Genomic DNA, 15,416 nt, shown 5'->3' on the forward strand with positions numbered 1-15,416 from the left:
CACTACATAATGATCAAGGGATCAATCCAAGAAGAAGATATAACAATTATAAATATATATGCACCCAGCATAGGAGCACCTCAGTATATAAGGCAGCTGCTAACAACTATAAAACAGGAACTCGACAGTAGCACAATACTAGTAGGGGACTTTAACGCCTCACTTACACCAATGGACAGATCATCCAAAATGAAAATAAATAAGGAAACAGAACCTTTAAATGCCACAATAGACCAGATAGATTTAATTGATATTTATAGGACATTCCGTCCAAAAACAGCAGATTACACTTTCTTCTCAAGTGCACATGGAACATTCTCCAGGATAGATCGCATCTTAGGTCACAAATCAAGCCTCAGTAAATTTTAGAAAATTGAAATCATATCAAGCATCTGTTCTGACCACAACGCTATGAGATTACAAATGAATTACAGGGATAAAAACATGAAAAACACAAACACGTGGAGGCTAAACAATATGTTACTAAATGACCAAGAGATCACTGAAGAAATCAAAGAGGAAATCAAAAAATACCTAGAGAGACAAATGACAATGAAAACACAACGATCCAAAACCTATGGGATGCAGCAAAAGCAGTTCTAAGAGGGAAGTTTATAGCTATACAAGCCTACCTCAAGAAACAAGAAAAATCTCAAATAAACAATCTAACCTTACGCCTAAAGGAACTAGAGAAAGAAGAACAAACAAAACCCAAAGTTAGCAGAAGGAAAAAAATCATAAAGATCAGAGCAGAAATAAATGAAATAGAAACAAAGAAAACAATAGCCAAGATCAATAAAACTAAAAGCTCTTTCTTTGAGCAGATAAACAAAATTAATAAACCATTAGCAAGACTCATCAAGAAAAAGAGGGAGAGGACTCAAATCATAAAATTAAAAATGAAAAAGGAGAAGTTACAACAGACACTACAAAAATGTAAAGCATCATGAGACTACTACAAGCAACTCTATGCCAATAAAATGGACAACCTGGAAGAAATGAACAAATTCTTAGAAAGGTATAACCTTCCAAGACTGAACCAGGAAGAAATAGAAAATGTGAACAGACTAATCACAAGTAATGAAATTGAAACTGTGATTAAAAATCTTCCAACAAACAAAAGTCCAGGACAAGATGGCTTCACAGGTGAATTCTATCAAACATTTAGAGAAGAGCTAACACCATCCTTCTCAAACTCTTCCAAAACATTGCAGAGGAAGGAACACTCCCAAACCCGTTCTATGAGGCCACCATCACCTTGATACCAAAACCAGACAAAGATACTACAAATAAAGAACATTCAGACCAAGATCACTGAAGAATATAGACACAAAAGTCCTCAACAAAATACTAGCAAACAGAATCCAACAACACATTACAAGGATCATACACCATGATCAAGTAGGATTTATCCCAGGGATGCAGGATTTTTCAATATATGCAAATCAATCAATGTGATACACCATATTAACAAATTGAAGAAGAAAAACCATATGATCATCACAATAGATGCAGAAAAAGCTTTCGACAAAATTCACAACCCATTTATGATAAAAATTCTCCAGAAAGTGGGCATAGAGGGAACCTACCTCAACATAATAAAGGCCATATATGACAAACCCACAGCAAACATTATTCTCAATGGTGAAAAACTGAAAACATTTCCTCTAAGATCAGGAAGAAGACAAGGATGTCCACTCTCACCACTATTATTCAACATAGTTTTGGAAGTCCTAGCCATGGCAATCAGAGAAGAAAAGGAAATAAAAGGAATACAAATTGGAAAAGAAGAAGTAAAACTGTCACTGTTCGCAGATGACATGATACTATACATACAGAATCCTAAAGATGCCACCAGAAAACTACTAGAGCTAATCAATGAATTTGGTAAAGTTACAGGATACAACATTAGTGCACAGAAATCTCTTGCATTCCTATATACTAATGGTGAAAAATCTGAAAGAGAAATTAAGGAAACACTCCCATTTACCATTGCAACAAAAAGAAGAAAATACCTAGGAATAAACCTACCTAGGGAGACAAAAGACCTGTATGCAGAAAACTATAAGACACTGATGAAAGAAATTAAAGATGATACCAACAGATGGTGAGATATTCCGTGTTCTTGGGTTGGAAGAATCAATATTGTGAAAATGACGATACTATCCAAAGGAATCTACAGACTCAATGCAATCCCTATCAAATTACCAATCCATTTTTTACAGAACTAGAATAAAAAATCTTAAAATTTGTATCGAGACACAAAGGACCCTGAATAGCCAAAGCAGTCTTGAGGGAAAAAAGCAGAGCTGGAGGAATCAGACTCCCTGACTTCAGCCTATACTACAAAGCTACGGCAATCAAGACAATATGGCACTGGCACAAAAACAGAAATAAAGATTAATGGAACAAGATAGAAAGCCCGGAGATAAACCCACGCACCTATGGTCAGCTAATCTATGACAAAGGAGGCAAGGATATACAATGGAGACAAGGCAGTCTCTTCAATAAGTGGTGCTGGGAAAACTGGACAGCTACATGTAAAAGAATGAAATTAGAACACTTCCTAACACCATACACAAAAAAAACTCAAAATGGATTAGAGACCTAAATGTAAGGCTAGACACTATAAAACTCTTAGAGGAAAATATAGGAAGAACACTCTTTGACATAAATCACACAAGATCATTTTTGATCCACCTCCTAGAGTAATGGAAATAAAAACAAAAATAAACAAATGGGACCTATGGAAACTTCAAAGCATTTGCACAGCAAAGGTAACCATAAACAAGACGAAAAGACAACCCTCAGAATGGGAGAAAATATTTGCAAACCAATCAATGGACAAAGGATTAATCTCCAAAATATATAAACAGCTCATGCAGCTCAATGTTAAAAAAACAAACAACCCAATCCAAACATGGGCAGAAGACCTAAATAGACATTTCTACAAAGAAGACATACAGATGGCCAAGAAGCACATGAAAATCTGCTCAACATCACTAATTATTAGAGAAATGCAAATCAAAACTACAATGAGAGGGCTTCCCTGGTGGCACAGTGGTTGAGAGTCTGCCTGCTGATGCAGGGGACACGGGTTCATGCCCTGGTCCAGGAATATCCCACATGCCGCGGAGCGGCTGGGCCCGTGAGCCATGGCTGCTGAGCCTGTGCGTCCGGAGCCTGTGCTGCACAACAGGAGAGGCCACAACAGTGAGAGGCCCACGTACCCCCCACCAAAAAAAAAAAAAAACTACAATGAGGTATCACCTCACACCAGTTAGAATGGGCATCATCAGAAAATCTGCAAACAACAAATGCTGGAGAGGGTGTGGAGAAAGGGGAACCCTCTTGGCACTGTTGGTGAGAATGTAAATTGAAACAGCCACTGTGGAGAACAGTATGGAGGTTCCTTAAAACACCAAAAATAGAATTACCATATGATCCAGAAATCCCACTGTTGGGCATATACCCAGAGAAAACCATAATTCAAAAAGATACATGCACCCCAATGTTCGTTGCAGCACTATTTACAATAGCCAGGTCATGGAAGCAACCTAAATGCCCATTGACAGATGAATGGATAAAGAAGATGTGGTACATATATACAATGGAATATTACTCAGCCATGAAAAGGAACAAAATTGGGTCATTTGTTGAGACATGGATGGATCTAGAGACTGTCATACAGAGTGAAGTAAGTCAGAAAGAGAAAAACAAATATCGTATATTAATGCATATATGTGGAACCTAGAAAAATGGTACAGATGAACCAGTTTGCAGGGCAGAAATTGAGACACAGATGTAGAGAACAAATGTATGGACACCAAGGGGGGAAAGCGGGGGTGGGGGTGGGGGTGGGATGAATTTGGCGATTGGAATTGACATGTATACACTGATGTGTATAAAATTAAAGACTAATAAGAACCTGCTGCATAAAAAAATAAATAAAATAAAATTCAAAATAGAATCCACCTGCCAATGCAGGGAAAATGGGTTTGAGCCCTCGCCTGGGAAGATCCCACATGACGTGGAGCATCTAAGCCTGTGCCCCACAGCTACTGAGCCTGCTCTCTAGAGCCCACGAGCCACAACTACTGAGCGCATGTGCCACAATACTGAAGCCCGTACACCTAGAGACCGTGCTCCACAACAAGAGAAGCCACCACCATGAGAAGCCCGTGCACCACAGCAAAGAATAGCCCGCACTCGCAGCAACGAAGGCCCAACACAGCCAAAAATAAATAAAGAAAGAAATTTATTAAAAAAATAAAGAAACTACACCTATGAAGAAATTAATAAAATAAGCAGGATTTGCCATAGGGAGAAATTAAACTGTGTTACATTTGCAACAGAGACCTCAATCTTCATGAGCCTTCCATTCCATGGGAACAGTGGAGCTGGGATGGCTCTTCAGACTGTTTCGAATGGGGGCTAATCTTTTGTACCACTGCACTGACCATGGAAGGGCATAACCTTGGTATAGCTAACTCCTTTCAGCAATTTGTGGGGAGGGTCTCAACTGTGAGCCATCACAGCTTATAACACTTCCAGCAGTGGTAGAATGATTATTTCTGTGCTGAAGGGGGATCTGGGTGACACCCGCAGCATTCACTACTACTTAATTTCCTTTGTGTGTGTGTGTGTGTACATGTGTGTGTACATGTGTGTGCACAGGTGCTCTAGGTTTTTGTTTTACATGGAGCGCATTCCTTCCTCTGGGTTATTCTGACTATTAAGAAGAGCCCGGTGTTCAAAGTTTCATTGTCTTTGAGCTCATTTGATAGAAGTGACACGTTCAAGTAAAAAGAATCATTTTAATCAGTTTGTATTTCCAGTCTTGATTTTTCTCTCTTATTGCTGTAAGGATAGATGTGCTTATTGCTACTTTACGCATGTTGTATAAATGTGTATTTTTATTGCTATTAACCTAGTTAAAGTTGTCAGTTAACCTTAATATTCATTCTCCAATTTTAACATAGACATTTTTATAACATAAATGAATTGTCAACAAATACTGTAGAAAATGCACCGTTATCTTGCCTCTTCTCCTAACTAGGGACAACGAGGTGCACATGGTATGCCTGGAAAACCTGGGCCAATGGTGAGTATATTACTTTCATATTCATTCATTCACTTATTCATTCATTCTTCCATTTGCACATTCATTGCCATTTACAAAGCACCTACTGTGTCCCAGGTGCTTGGAACAGAAAGACAATAAACACATAGTACTTGTCTTTGAAACCTGCCCTATCAAAGAAGAGAGATATATCAATTGATATTGTAGCATAATGCTATTGCTAACTTCTGTAATAGGGAAAGCAACCTGAAGTATGGGAACCTACCTGTACCGACACCAGTAGTGAGACAAAGAAGTCAAGAAAGACTTAAAGAGGAACAACTTTTAAGCTTAGTCTTGAAAGACGAGTATATAAAAAGAACAAGAATAAAGCATGGTCCGTACAGTGGATATGTGAAAAACACGATAAGCTCAGGGAAATATTCAGTACTAGGAGGGTAAATCGGATTTGAAATTACTTGCCCTTAAGATGTTTTCTCCCTTGTTACTCATAAAAAGGAAACAAACTATGGGAGGAAAAATAAGTGTAATTTAAAAGGGCTTTTATTAATGCAAAACTGATGGATTTAAAATACAGTCCTCAAAGAAGAATCAGGATAACCTAGAATGAAATTCCTCTTACACTCATTTGCTTTAAATCCAGCTTTAAATCAGTGGTTTAGACTCTATTCATGCCTTCCCAAATGTAGTATAGTGACACATATTCACTTTTTATTAGCCTGAAAAAAATCACTCCAAAATATCCAGATGATTCTTAATCATCATTTTTATAAAGTGAAGTCCTAGATTTTGGTACAATGTGTAACTTTCTAAAAACTATCCTTATTACTTGGTTAACACAAAGAAAGTAATTTCTCTAGAAGCAATTGTTTCAAACTGTGTTTGTGACTGACTCTCGTATGCTACAACTAGGAAATTCTGTTATGTTTAATACCACTGGACATGTCTTTTAGCACAATTTCATATCAGTGTTGTAAGGTTCTTATGATAAAATTATATTATTATCTTTGTGATTTTAAAGTACTAAGTGGATTATTCTTATATGTCAAAGTACAGAATAAAAGATTTCATGTTAATTAAAATACATGTCTAATCACTTTTCTGGTTTCTTTTAATAGGGTCCTCTTGGGATACCTGGTTCCGCTGGTTTTCCAGGAAATCCTGGGTTGAAGGTAAGATGTTACTATATTTAGCTCTTGATGACATGAATTACTTAAGTACCTGAATCCCAAAGTAAAGAACGTCATTTCTTTCATTGAAGAGTGTGGAAGTCGATCTTAACTAAGTAAAAGAGCCTAGCATATTCTCAATGTCCATTATGGTAGGGAGAAAAAAAAGAAAATGAAAAATATGATATTATTATATAATAAGTAATTAAAAGAGAATTACTTATAATCATACATTTGTAGTATCAAAGAATCTGTTGCAGTAGGACTCTAACACCAGACAATTGTAACGGCTGTGAGGGGTAAGGGTTTAATCTGAATTGGAACTCTATTCTTGGATACAGTGCCTGGCAGTAATAAATAACAGAATGTTCTAAACAACAGGAGAGTAAAACAAATCCGAGGTGGTCAAAAGGCCACACAATATTGGCCTCCACTTCTGCTCCCCTTCTCCCCACCTCCACCCCCCCAACTTTCACAATCTTTAATGGAATGCGTGAGGAGGCTATTTGGCTGTCCACGTGGAAATGGATTGGAGTATTCTGCTGGGATGATTTACATTTGTAGTGAGTCACAACTTGTTCTTTCTCTCAACACTTTGGATGATAAATCCATGGATTACAGTGGGAGGTTATTAAGATTATATTAGCTAAATTAGTGAATAAGCTCAGAACACTACCTTCAAACTTTGAACAACACAATACGTTTGATTTTTCTCACACCCGGTTTTTCTTTGGCAATAATTTTCTTCATCTTGAAGAAGGGATTTGCTCACAAGATTCTGCTGTACAAAAATAACCGTGGCCAGTCACCTCACCTCTCTAAATCTTGTTTTCTCAAGGAATTTTATTGAAGATTAAGTGAGAAAATATGCAAACCCTTAGCATAGTGCCTGAGGCAGAGGATGCCCTCAGTACAGGCCCACGCTTCTTGTTAGTGGGGCCAGTCAGATTGGATTTGAACTTCGAAACAAACAAATAAACAAACAAAAAATCTCTAGCTGACATTTCAAGTATTCTTTGAAATGTGAGAGTCATCAAGTCAAATTATTCTTCGGCTGTCTCTAACGCTGACTTTAAATTCTGTGCCACAGGAATGTGGCTGCTTTATTTTAAAATGGTGCCCTCCATTGGTTCACTAACCAGTCCCTCCGTTAACTGAGAACTCACTGTGAACTCAGCCGAGTAGGACCTGCTTCAGTTCTCCTCTGTATCTGATCTGCTCCCTGAAGTCCTAAATCTGCTGCCACTGACTGACATTGGAAGGCCCAAACTCCCTGTGTACCTCAATCAAAATAGGCAAAATCCCTTCCCTCTCTCTCTCTGTAAGACTCTCCACCCTCACACTGAGCTCTGGCTAGAGAATTCAAGGAAGAATACTCACAATGCCCCGGACTCTCACTTAGCAGGAAGTGGTTTCTGCTCCTACTGTGGCCTCTAGTTAAGACTTCACTAGCCATCATAGTTTATACAGTAGTTCACTCTGGATACTTCCCTCTCCTCCTGGGATTTTCTGATACGGGCTGTTGGCTACTGAAAACTCCTTAATAAAGTCAAACACCTCACAAAACTGTTTCAGAAATTGTTTCCCTGTCCTACCACCCCCTCCAACGTAAAGACCACCCCCCCCCGCGGTGTTTGTTTTTGGCCAAAATTCTGCTATACCTGTAATATTCTTCCAGGCTCTCTGGCTCTCTAGATGAAGAATAAACTTTCACGTCTAGTTCTTTGTATTTCAGTGAAGGATAATAGGGATTCCCTCCGCGATTTGATTTACATTAGTTACCTAATATGTTAGATAAAATGCAGAAACTCAGCTAAGTTTGAATTTCAGATAAATAAAGAAAAAACTTTTAGGATAAATGTGTTCCAGATATTGCATGGGACAAACTTATTCTGAAATCATTTGTTGTTTATCTGAATTAAAACTTAACCAGGCATCCTGTATTTTTATTTACTATCTGGATTCCTATCTTGGGTTGAAACAAGGGTGGCTATCAGGTGACCTTCACCAGGTTGCTCTGCTCTGCATGCCGTGGGCATCATCACATCCAGAGTGGCGGGAAGTGAGTCCATCCCTTAAGCTAAGTTAGGTACACACCCCTGGAAACTACTTTGTGCTCTTGACTCGTTTAAATGATTGGGTGTAAAATGTAAAACTCCAAATAAGCAGTCAGTTTTGAAACACACCACACTAATATTTTCTTAAATTAACGTTTTCCTCATACCCCTTTAGGGAGAAGCAGGTCCCACTGGGGCACGAGGCCCTGAAGGTCCTCAGGGGCAAAGAGGTGAAACTGGGCTACCGGGTCCTGTTGGCTCTCAAGGTCTTCCTGTAAGTTCCTAGTATATTTAGAAATTATCACTGAAAGCTGGACATGTTTTATAACTTTTGAACAAAGGCACCATATTTTAATATATTCTCTTTCAATTCTGAATGAGTGTTTAGAACTCATGAAAACAAAAATGTCCCTTGTCAACTCTGCAAAATTTTGTCTATTTTATGGAAAAGGGAATTAATTAGTCATAAAAGTGATTTTTATAATATAATGGTGGTTGATTTATTTTTCCTTTCTTTCTTTTTGGTAATTTTTCTGCCTCCTTTTGTGAGATGGGTGGACATCTGAATACCACCCTAGATATGGCTTAATATTTCATGAACTTTTCCTGTATCTTTTAGGGTGCAGTGGGAACTGATGGTACGCCTGGTGCCAAAGGCCCAACAGTGAGTAACTAACTTCATTTATGCCACATGAGGTTCAAATGGGCACAATCCTTTGGACAGTGACCATAGACTTGTGCCTAGGTCTCTGCTCATCATGTTACTCTTGCATTCCAATAGGGTTCTCCGGGTACCTCTGGTCCTCCTGGCTTAGCAGGGCCCCCTGGATCTCCAGGACCTCAGGGTAGCACTGGACCTCCAGGAATTCGAGGCCAACCGGTAATGTCTATCAAAGAATTATCATCCATTAGTATAATACAACTAAGATTGCCAGAGAAATAATATGTAATGAGATACAGTGAAACATAGATAATGTGACTTATTTGAATGAGGCAAAAGAAGGTAGGAATTTTTGTAAAGTGGAAGCCAAATGTTAATGTACAATTTACATGTTTAAATTCAAAGGGGAAAATTATTGCACTATGTTAAATTTTAGTGTTCTTTTGTTTAAAATAGTAAGGTCATAACTTCATGATCCACCTCATAGAATTTTATAGAGTTACATAACAAATATGGAGACATTTTGCAAGCCAGTATGGGGAAATACGGAGTTTTCATGGGGGGTTATAATGACAACTTGGCTAAAATGGGTTCAACAGCTATTTCTTAAGATATATTCTTGAAGAGTGCTTCCAACATGTTGTTTATATTGAATGAGTTTCCACATTTTGTATAAATTTGTATGTTTTATATTCATATATTTATCTATTGGTAAAAATATACGGTTAGTTCTTAAGAAATAAACACATTGAGAAGTTGTGCTTATGTATCTTTTAGCTTGATATATAACAAAACTTTGTTTCCTAGTACTACTTAAAACAAATATTTTAGATCCTGATCTAAGTAATTTGATTATGCTGATAAATCCTTTTTAAATGCTAGTGACAAATTTATAAAAACATGCGTGTTGTTGGTATTTTACATTTGATTTTATCATGTTCTCAATTTAGCAATCTGGTTCCCACAAATTATAGTACAATTGGTATTATAAAGACATACATACCCAAAACTCTTGAATACTCTAAAGATAAAATACCCTATTTGAAGTTGTCAAATCTCAATAAATAGAACATAAATATAGAATTATTTTGATTTGGGTGAAGAAATCTATTTCCTAAAATAGACTCTAAATAGATTTATCTATTGAAGTTGTCATTGTTAGTTCTAATTTTTATTATCAAATTGTAATAATAACTGAATAATTCTAATTATCCTACTATGCATGATTAAAAACAAGATTTTAAAAGTAAATCTTTTGAAGACCCCTGTAAAATATACAAACTACTACCTAACTATACTGGATTTTATAAAATTTCACACACATTCTACAAGATTTGCATAATTTAAAAAAATTATTATACTGCTGATTCAGTACAGACTCAGCTGCAGAAAATTTTCAAGGCCCATTCACTGTAATAATTAAAGCAGGTTGGGCTGGGTAAATATCTTGGTTCTTAAAATTATCGATGCTTTTATTTTAGGGTGATCCAGGAGTTCCAGGTTTCAAAGGAGAAGCTGGCCCAAAAGGGGAACCGGTAAGGTTTTATTTCTTTTAAATGATAAGAAGAACGTGAATATTATCCAGAAATGTGAGCCCAAAATACTCAAGTACTTCAAATAATGACAGTGAGAATTATAGTACTTTTGGATGGAAATAGTTTGCTTAATATAGTTTAAAATTTGTGACTGACTTATTTAAATGAATCTTTTGACTATAACTCCCTTGTCAAATGGCTCTTTCTGGTATCTGTCCTTCTGTTTTCAATAGGGGCCACATGGTATTCAGGGTCCAATAGGCCCACCTGGTGAAGAAGGCAAACGAGGTCCCCGAGGTGATCCAGGAACAGTTGGTCCTCCAGGCCCCATGGGAGAAAGGGTAAAATTTGAATGATTGAATAAATTCTTATAGTTGTGGGGGAATTACATGAATAACTTTTGGAATAGTGAGGAAAACTAGAGCAATAAAGAGAAATGCTAGCAGGTGCATTGCACAGTTCAGTATGGCTATCTTTGAATTCAGGGAGCCAACTGTCTAATCATTGTTCATTCATTCATTCATCTAATATTGACTGAACAAATGCTCTATGCCAATTTGGTATATGGTGCTTGGGATACATCAGTGAACAAGAATGCTACGGTTCCAGCCTTCATGCGGGGGCTAGTAAACAATAGTTTAGTGGGGAGGTAAGCAATAAACAAGTTAACAGGTAAATAAAAATATAATTACACATTTTAATAAGTGCCATATACACTTCGGGAATAGCAGGGTGATGTGGTAGAGAGTAACTTATGACAGTAGTGTGGGTGGTTAGGAAATTAGGTTAGGTGGTTAGGAAATAAGATTCTTTGAGAAGATGGCATCTAGCTAAGATCTGAAGATTAAGATGAGCCAGCAAGAAGACTTGAGAGAAAAAGCATTTTTCAGCAGAGGAAACAAAAAATGCAAATCCAGGAGGCCAGAAAGGGCTTAGTGATTTTGAAGACCAGAAAAGGTTGCTGTGACTGGACTATAATGAAACAGGTCTGAAAGGGAGAATAACAATATCACCTCACTTTTGTATGGAACCTCAGAAAATGCAAAGGGCTTCACATCAAAGACAATACTAATGCCTGCAGTCACTGACATTTTGATTGTGGTAGATGGTACCATTTCTTTACCTCTTGTGTCTATATCTATGTATCAGTTTTTCTCTATGTTTAATTTTACAATGAAGTGGTAAAATATTTTTTGATTTGAATAATTTTGGCTCAGTACTTACATATAGTTTTCAAAATTTAAAATGTCTTTCTGTATAGTCAGGTTATTTTTTCTTGTATATATCTATTGCTGTGTTGGGTTGATCATAGCTCCTAAAACCTTACAGTACTAAGGATAAAAATCACCCACTCATTATATATTACAAAAACATCCACAATTAAGAATCACATTTTGGTCATTTGTAGGGTGCTCCTGGCAATCGTGGTTTTCCAGGCTCTGATGGTTTACCTGGACCAAAGGTAAGGTTATCCTATCAAGGTTGACACTCCTGTGGGCAGTGTTGCAAAAGATGCCATTGTCCAGCATGGTGATCTAGCCTTGGTCCACATGGGTCCAGATCTAGAAAAGAGTTGGACACAGATGTTACTCCTACTGCCAAATCCCTCTTGTGCAATTTCTTCATTATAGAGGCCTAGGGGAGAAGGACGATGGTTGGAGGTGTATTGGAGTTTGTTTTCAAACTTTCCAGGGACATTCTTGAGAAGAATAGGCCATAAATCTTTCCTTTAGCCGATATATATTTTTTCCTTTATCTAGAAATTTAGACTGTTTCAAAATTTGGGGGTTTCTAAATCTAAGTTGTTGGAGTGAGGCTCTAAACACAACTTTCATTAGTTAATGATGAAAAACCTCTATTCTACAAGGAATCCAAATGAGAACAAAATGTGAAGTGACATGGTTTACAAAGAAGTCTTTGTAACTACTTTGACAAACTCTTTTATGTTATACTAGTGGTTTGATTTGTAAAACAAGGATTTTATATATGCTTGCTTTTGTTTCCCTTCACTCCCTTTTTTCTGATATGTTCTGCTTTGCTTTGGAACAGGGGGCTCAAGGAGAGAGGGGTCCTGTAGGTTCTTCAGGACCTAAAGGAGGTCAGGGGGATCCAGGACGTCCGGGGGAACCTGGGCTTCCAGGTGCTCGGGTAAGAACACAGCACTTTTTTGCTACATCAACCCAGGAGATATGCTCCTGAGAATTCATTAAAGGTTTTTTAAAGGTTTTTTGTTTTTTTTTTTAATAGCTTGCTTTCACGACTTAGAACATTTCTTTGTTTTTTTCTTTGGGTTTGACCTGATTCATTATTTTTGAAATAATGAATGGTGTGCTATTTTTATCATGTATAGAAAAAAAAAACTTCTAGTCTCCTTTATTCAAAGAGGTATGTATTAATAATTTTACCACTTGATATGAAAAGAAAATCCTTTTTATCAATTTTTATGATTTTTCTTTACTTGCCGATGAACAACTTATGTGACTTTTAGCACAGAGAATTCCTGACAAATTTCATTTTAACAAAATGTCACTTGAAAATTCATTAGAACTATGGAATTACCCTTATATTCAGTTGTCGACAATGCCCCTTAAAGAGAAAAGGATTATACAGAAAGCTTCATGGAAAGATACATTTGGCTCAACATAAGTTCTTTGTCCTGAACCCAGTGTTAGATATATGAGTAAAAGTCTCCTACAACGCTTTCTCCTTCTATATGAGAAACAGGCATTGGGTTCATCTTCGATAAATATCTTCGATATTCTTCCCTAGACACATGATAAAGGTGGAATGCCAGTTGAATGACCATTCAATTACTTTTAGTAAAAATGATCCCTGATTGTAGACTGCATTTGGACCTGGAGGACTATGAATGAATTAAAAAAACTGGTAGGAGGCATAGCTTTGGAATTCCTGAGTTTGCAGGGACTTGTACCTGGGCATTCACCTTGCTGGGACCAGTATAGTATGTCCAAGGTGCTGTTACAAATATTGGTTATGTGAGATTTCAAACCAGGGTGGCTCCTGCACCCACCACGTAGACTGATTCTCTCACATCGGGCCTCCCATTGTGAGAGGCTTAGAGTCTGGCCCTGAAGGCTGTGCTGTGAGGACTCCTCCCAGTGGGGAGTCCCACATGTGATGCCTTGTTGCATGTTGTGTTGTCTGCCCTGTATCCTGAAGCCAGGTTGGGTGGGGTCCATGATGCTCCTGTGAGTTTGTCTAGAGGAGCCTAAGGCTACTGAGAGTAGGCATTGCAAAGTGGAACTGGATCTTTTTAATGCAGTGCTATTTTTACTCTTTAGAATCTTTACTCCAGTTGCAGGTCAGCAACAAACTGACAATTGCTTTTAATTTTTAGGGTCTGACAGGAAATCCTGGTGTTCAAGGTCCTGAAGGAAAACTTGGACCTTTGGTAAGTAATTTAAACAAAAGTCCACCACCATTAATATTTCTCAATAGACATGCAGCTTACATGGTAAGATGCTTATTTAAGGTTAACATTTTTGATCAGGTGGATGCTGATCATGTTTACATATTTAAAATGTACCTTCCTCTCCTGGAAGCAAATATTAAGGATCTGCGTATTTTCAAAATGACCAGAAATTGATAACGTTGTATTGAAATAAATGCTTGAGATTGTAATTGCTTCTCTGACATAAGTGAAAAAGTTTCCGTGATGTATTTATTAATATTAGTGGAATTTGTTAGCAACATTCTCATTTCTTGATATCCTTCCAATTTTATACATTTAAGAGATAAGTGGGTATAAATTTGACAGTTCATATATTCTGGGCCCTTTCCTTATACAGTAAATGTGAAATGGAAGTCCTGAGTTTTCATTACCACAAACAAGAGTAAATGAAAGAAGGAAGATTTCCCCTATTAATATGAGAATGTAAAGAGACATAAAGATGAGGCTTGTGTATAGAATAAGAATAAAGTCTCCAATCTAAACATTCAAATACCTCAGCAGTTGTTTTTAAAAACACTCAACTGTCCTGATTCACTAAAATTAAAATGTGGCTTAATTTAAAACTTACATAACTTTTGTAGTAAGGAAAGGCAAGTGACAATTTGGGTGATGTAACATTCAGAGAGAACTTATGTGAAACTTACATTGCTCCTGTCAATTTTGTAGGGTGCTCCAGGAGAGGATGGCCGGCCAGGTCCTCCAGGCTCCATAGGAATCAGAGGGCAGCCTGGGAGTATGGGTCTTCCAGGCCCCAAAGGTAGCAGTGTGAGTACAGTGTATAATGTTGCCATCTCATCATAATCCTCACTTGGAGCTGACATGTTTATAGCAAACTGATTGAAATTTAAATTAGTTTGCATTGATTCTTTAGGGTGACCCTGGAAAACCTGGAGAAGCAGGAAATGCTGGTGTTCCTGGGCAGAGGGTAACTACACATTTTCTGCTAAAGAAAAAAATATATATGAAATGACCCAAATTCTCATGATCTCACCTCATAAATTATCTCTCTGCGATGCTAGGGAGCTCCTGGAAAAGATGGTGAAGTTGGTCCTTCCGGTCCTGTGGGCCCCCCGGTATGTAAGTTTTAGTGAGAATATATTCACATTGCATTCTTCAGTGATGTTTGTCTGAGACTTTACTCATGGATAGGTTTTGGGGGGAAGTAAATAAAAAAGTGCAAGATGGAAGAATTTCAGTTATATCTTTTCTTTTGATTCCTGTGCTGGCATCTTCTGCCTTTTTAAGTAGAATTATTGGTCTTTTCATTTTAAACTTCTATGAAATGCTGATGGTAAAAGCTACCTCATCATCTCTATGTTATCACAGTTGAAAATTATGTGAGGAAAGTAGTGTCTGACAAATATTTTATACTGTATTTTATTTAAAAAATATAAATACTCGATTATACCAGGTTTTTTTTCCTAATATTGTGTCTTATA

At 37.2% G+C, this 15,416-nt stretch overlaps 1 protein-coding gene across 3 annotated transcripts in view; it reads left to right on the plus strand.

Annotated features, from left to right (window-relative positions):
• The window catches only part of COL5A2 (collagen type V alpha 2 chain), a 366,641-nt gene that overhangs the window by 322,073 nt on the left and 29,152 nt on the right, over positions 1 to 15,416 (plus strand). For all 3 annotated transcript variants that reach the window (XR_003793913.1, XM_029225091.1, XM_029225090.1), the window contains 13 exons: positions 5,060 to 5,104; positions 6,202 to 6,255; positions 8,485 to 8,583; positions 8,929 to 8,973; positions 9,091 to 9,189; positions 10,452 to 10,505; positions 10,739 to 10,846; positions 11,914 to 11,967; positions 12,555 to 12,653; positions 13,864 to 13,917; positions 14,644 to 14,742; positions 14,849 to 14,902; positions 14,997 to 15,050. Coding sequence is in view for 2 of the 3 variants with exons in the window: in XM_029225091.1 (XP_029080924.1) it covers positions 5,060 to 5,104; positions 6,202 to 6,255; positions 8,485 to 8,583; positions 8,929 to 8,973; positions 9,091 to 9,189; positions 10,452 to 10,505; positions 10,739 to 10,846; positions 11,914 to 11,967; positions 12,555 to 12,653; positions 13,864 to 13,917; positions 14,644 to 14,742; positions 14,849 to 14,902; positions 14,997 to 15,050 (918 nt within the window). In the remaining variant the exon portion in view is untranslated. The remainder of the gene's footprint in view (positions 1 to 5,059; positions 5,105 to 6,201; positions 6,256 to 8,484; positions 8,584 to 8,928; positions 8,974 to 9,090; positions 9,190 to 10,451; positions 10,506 to 10,738; positions 10,847 to 11,913; positions 11,968 to 12,554; positions 12,654 to 13,863; positions 13,918 to 14,643; positions 14,743 to 14,848; positions 14,903 to 14,996; positions 15,051 to 15,416) is intronic.

This window comes from Monodon monoceros, unplaced genomic scaffold (assembly GCF_005190385.1).
Source record: "Monodon monoceros isolate NGI ecotype Baffin Bay Population unplaced genomic scaffold, NGI_Narwhal_1 Super_Scaffold_16, whole genome shotgun sequence".
NCBI classification, from domain to species: domain Eukaryota; kingdom Metazoa; phylum Chordata; class Mammalia; order Artiodactyla; family Monodontidae; genus Monodon; species Monodon monoceros.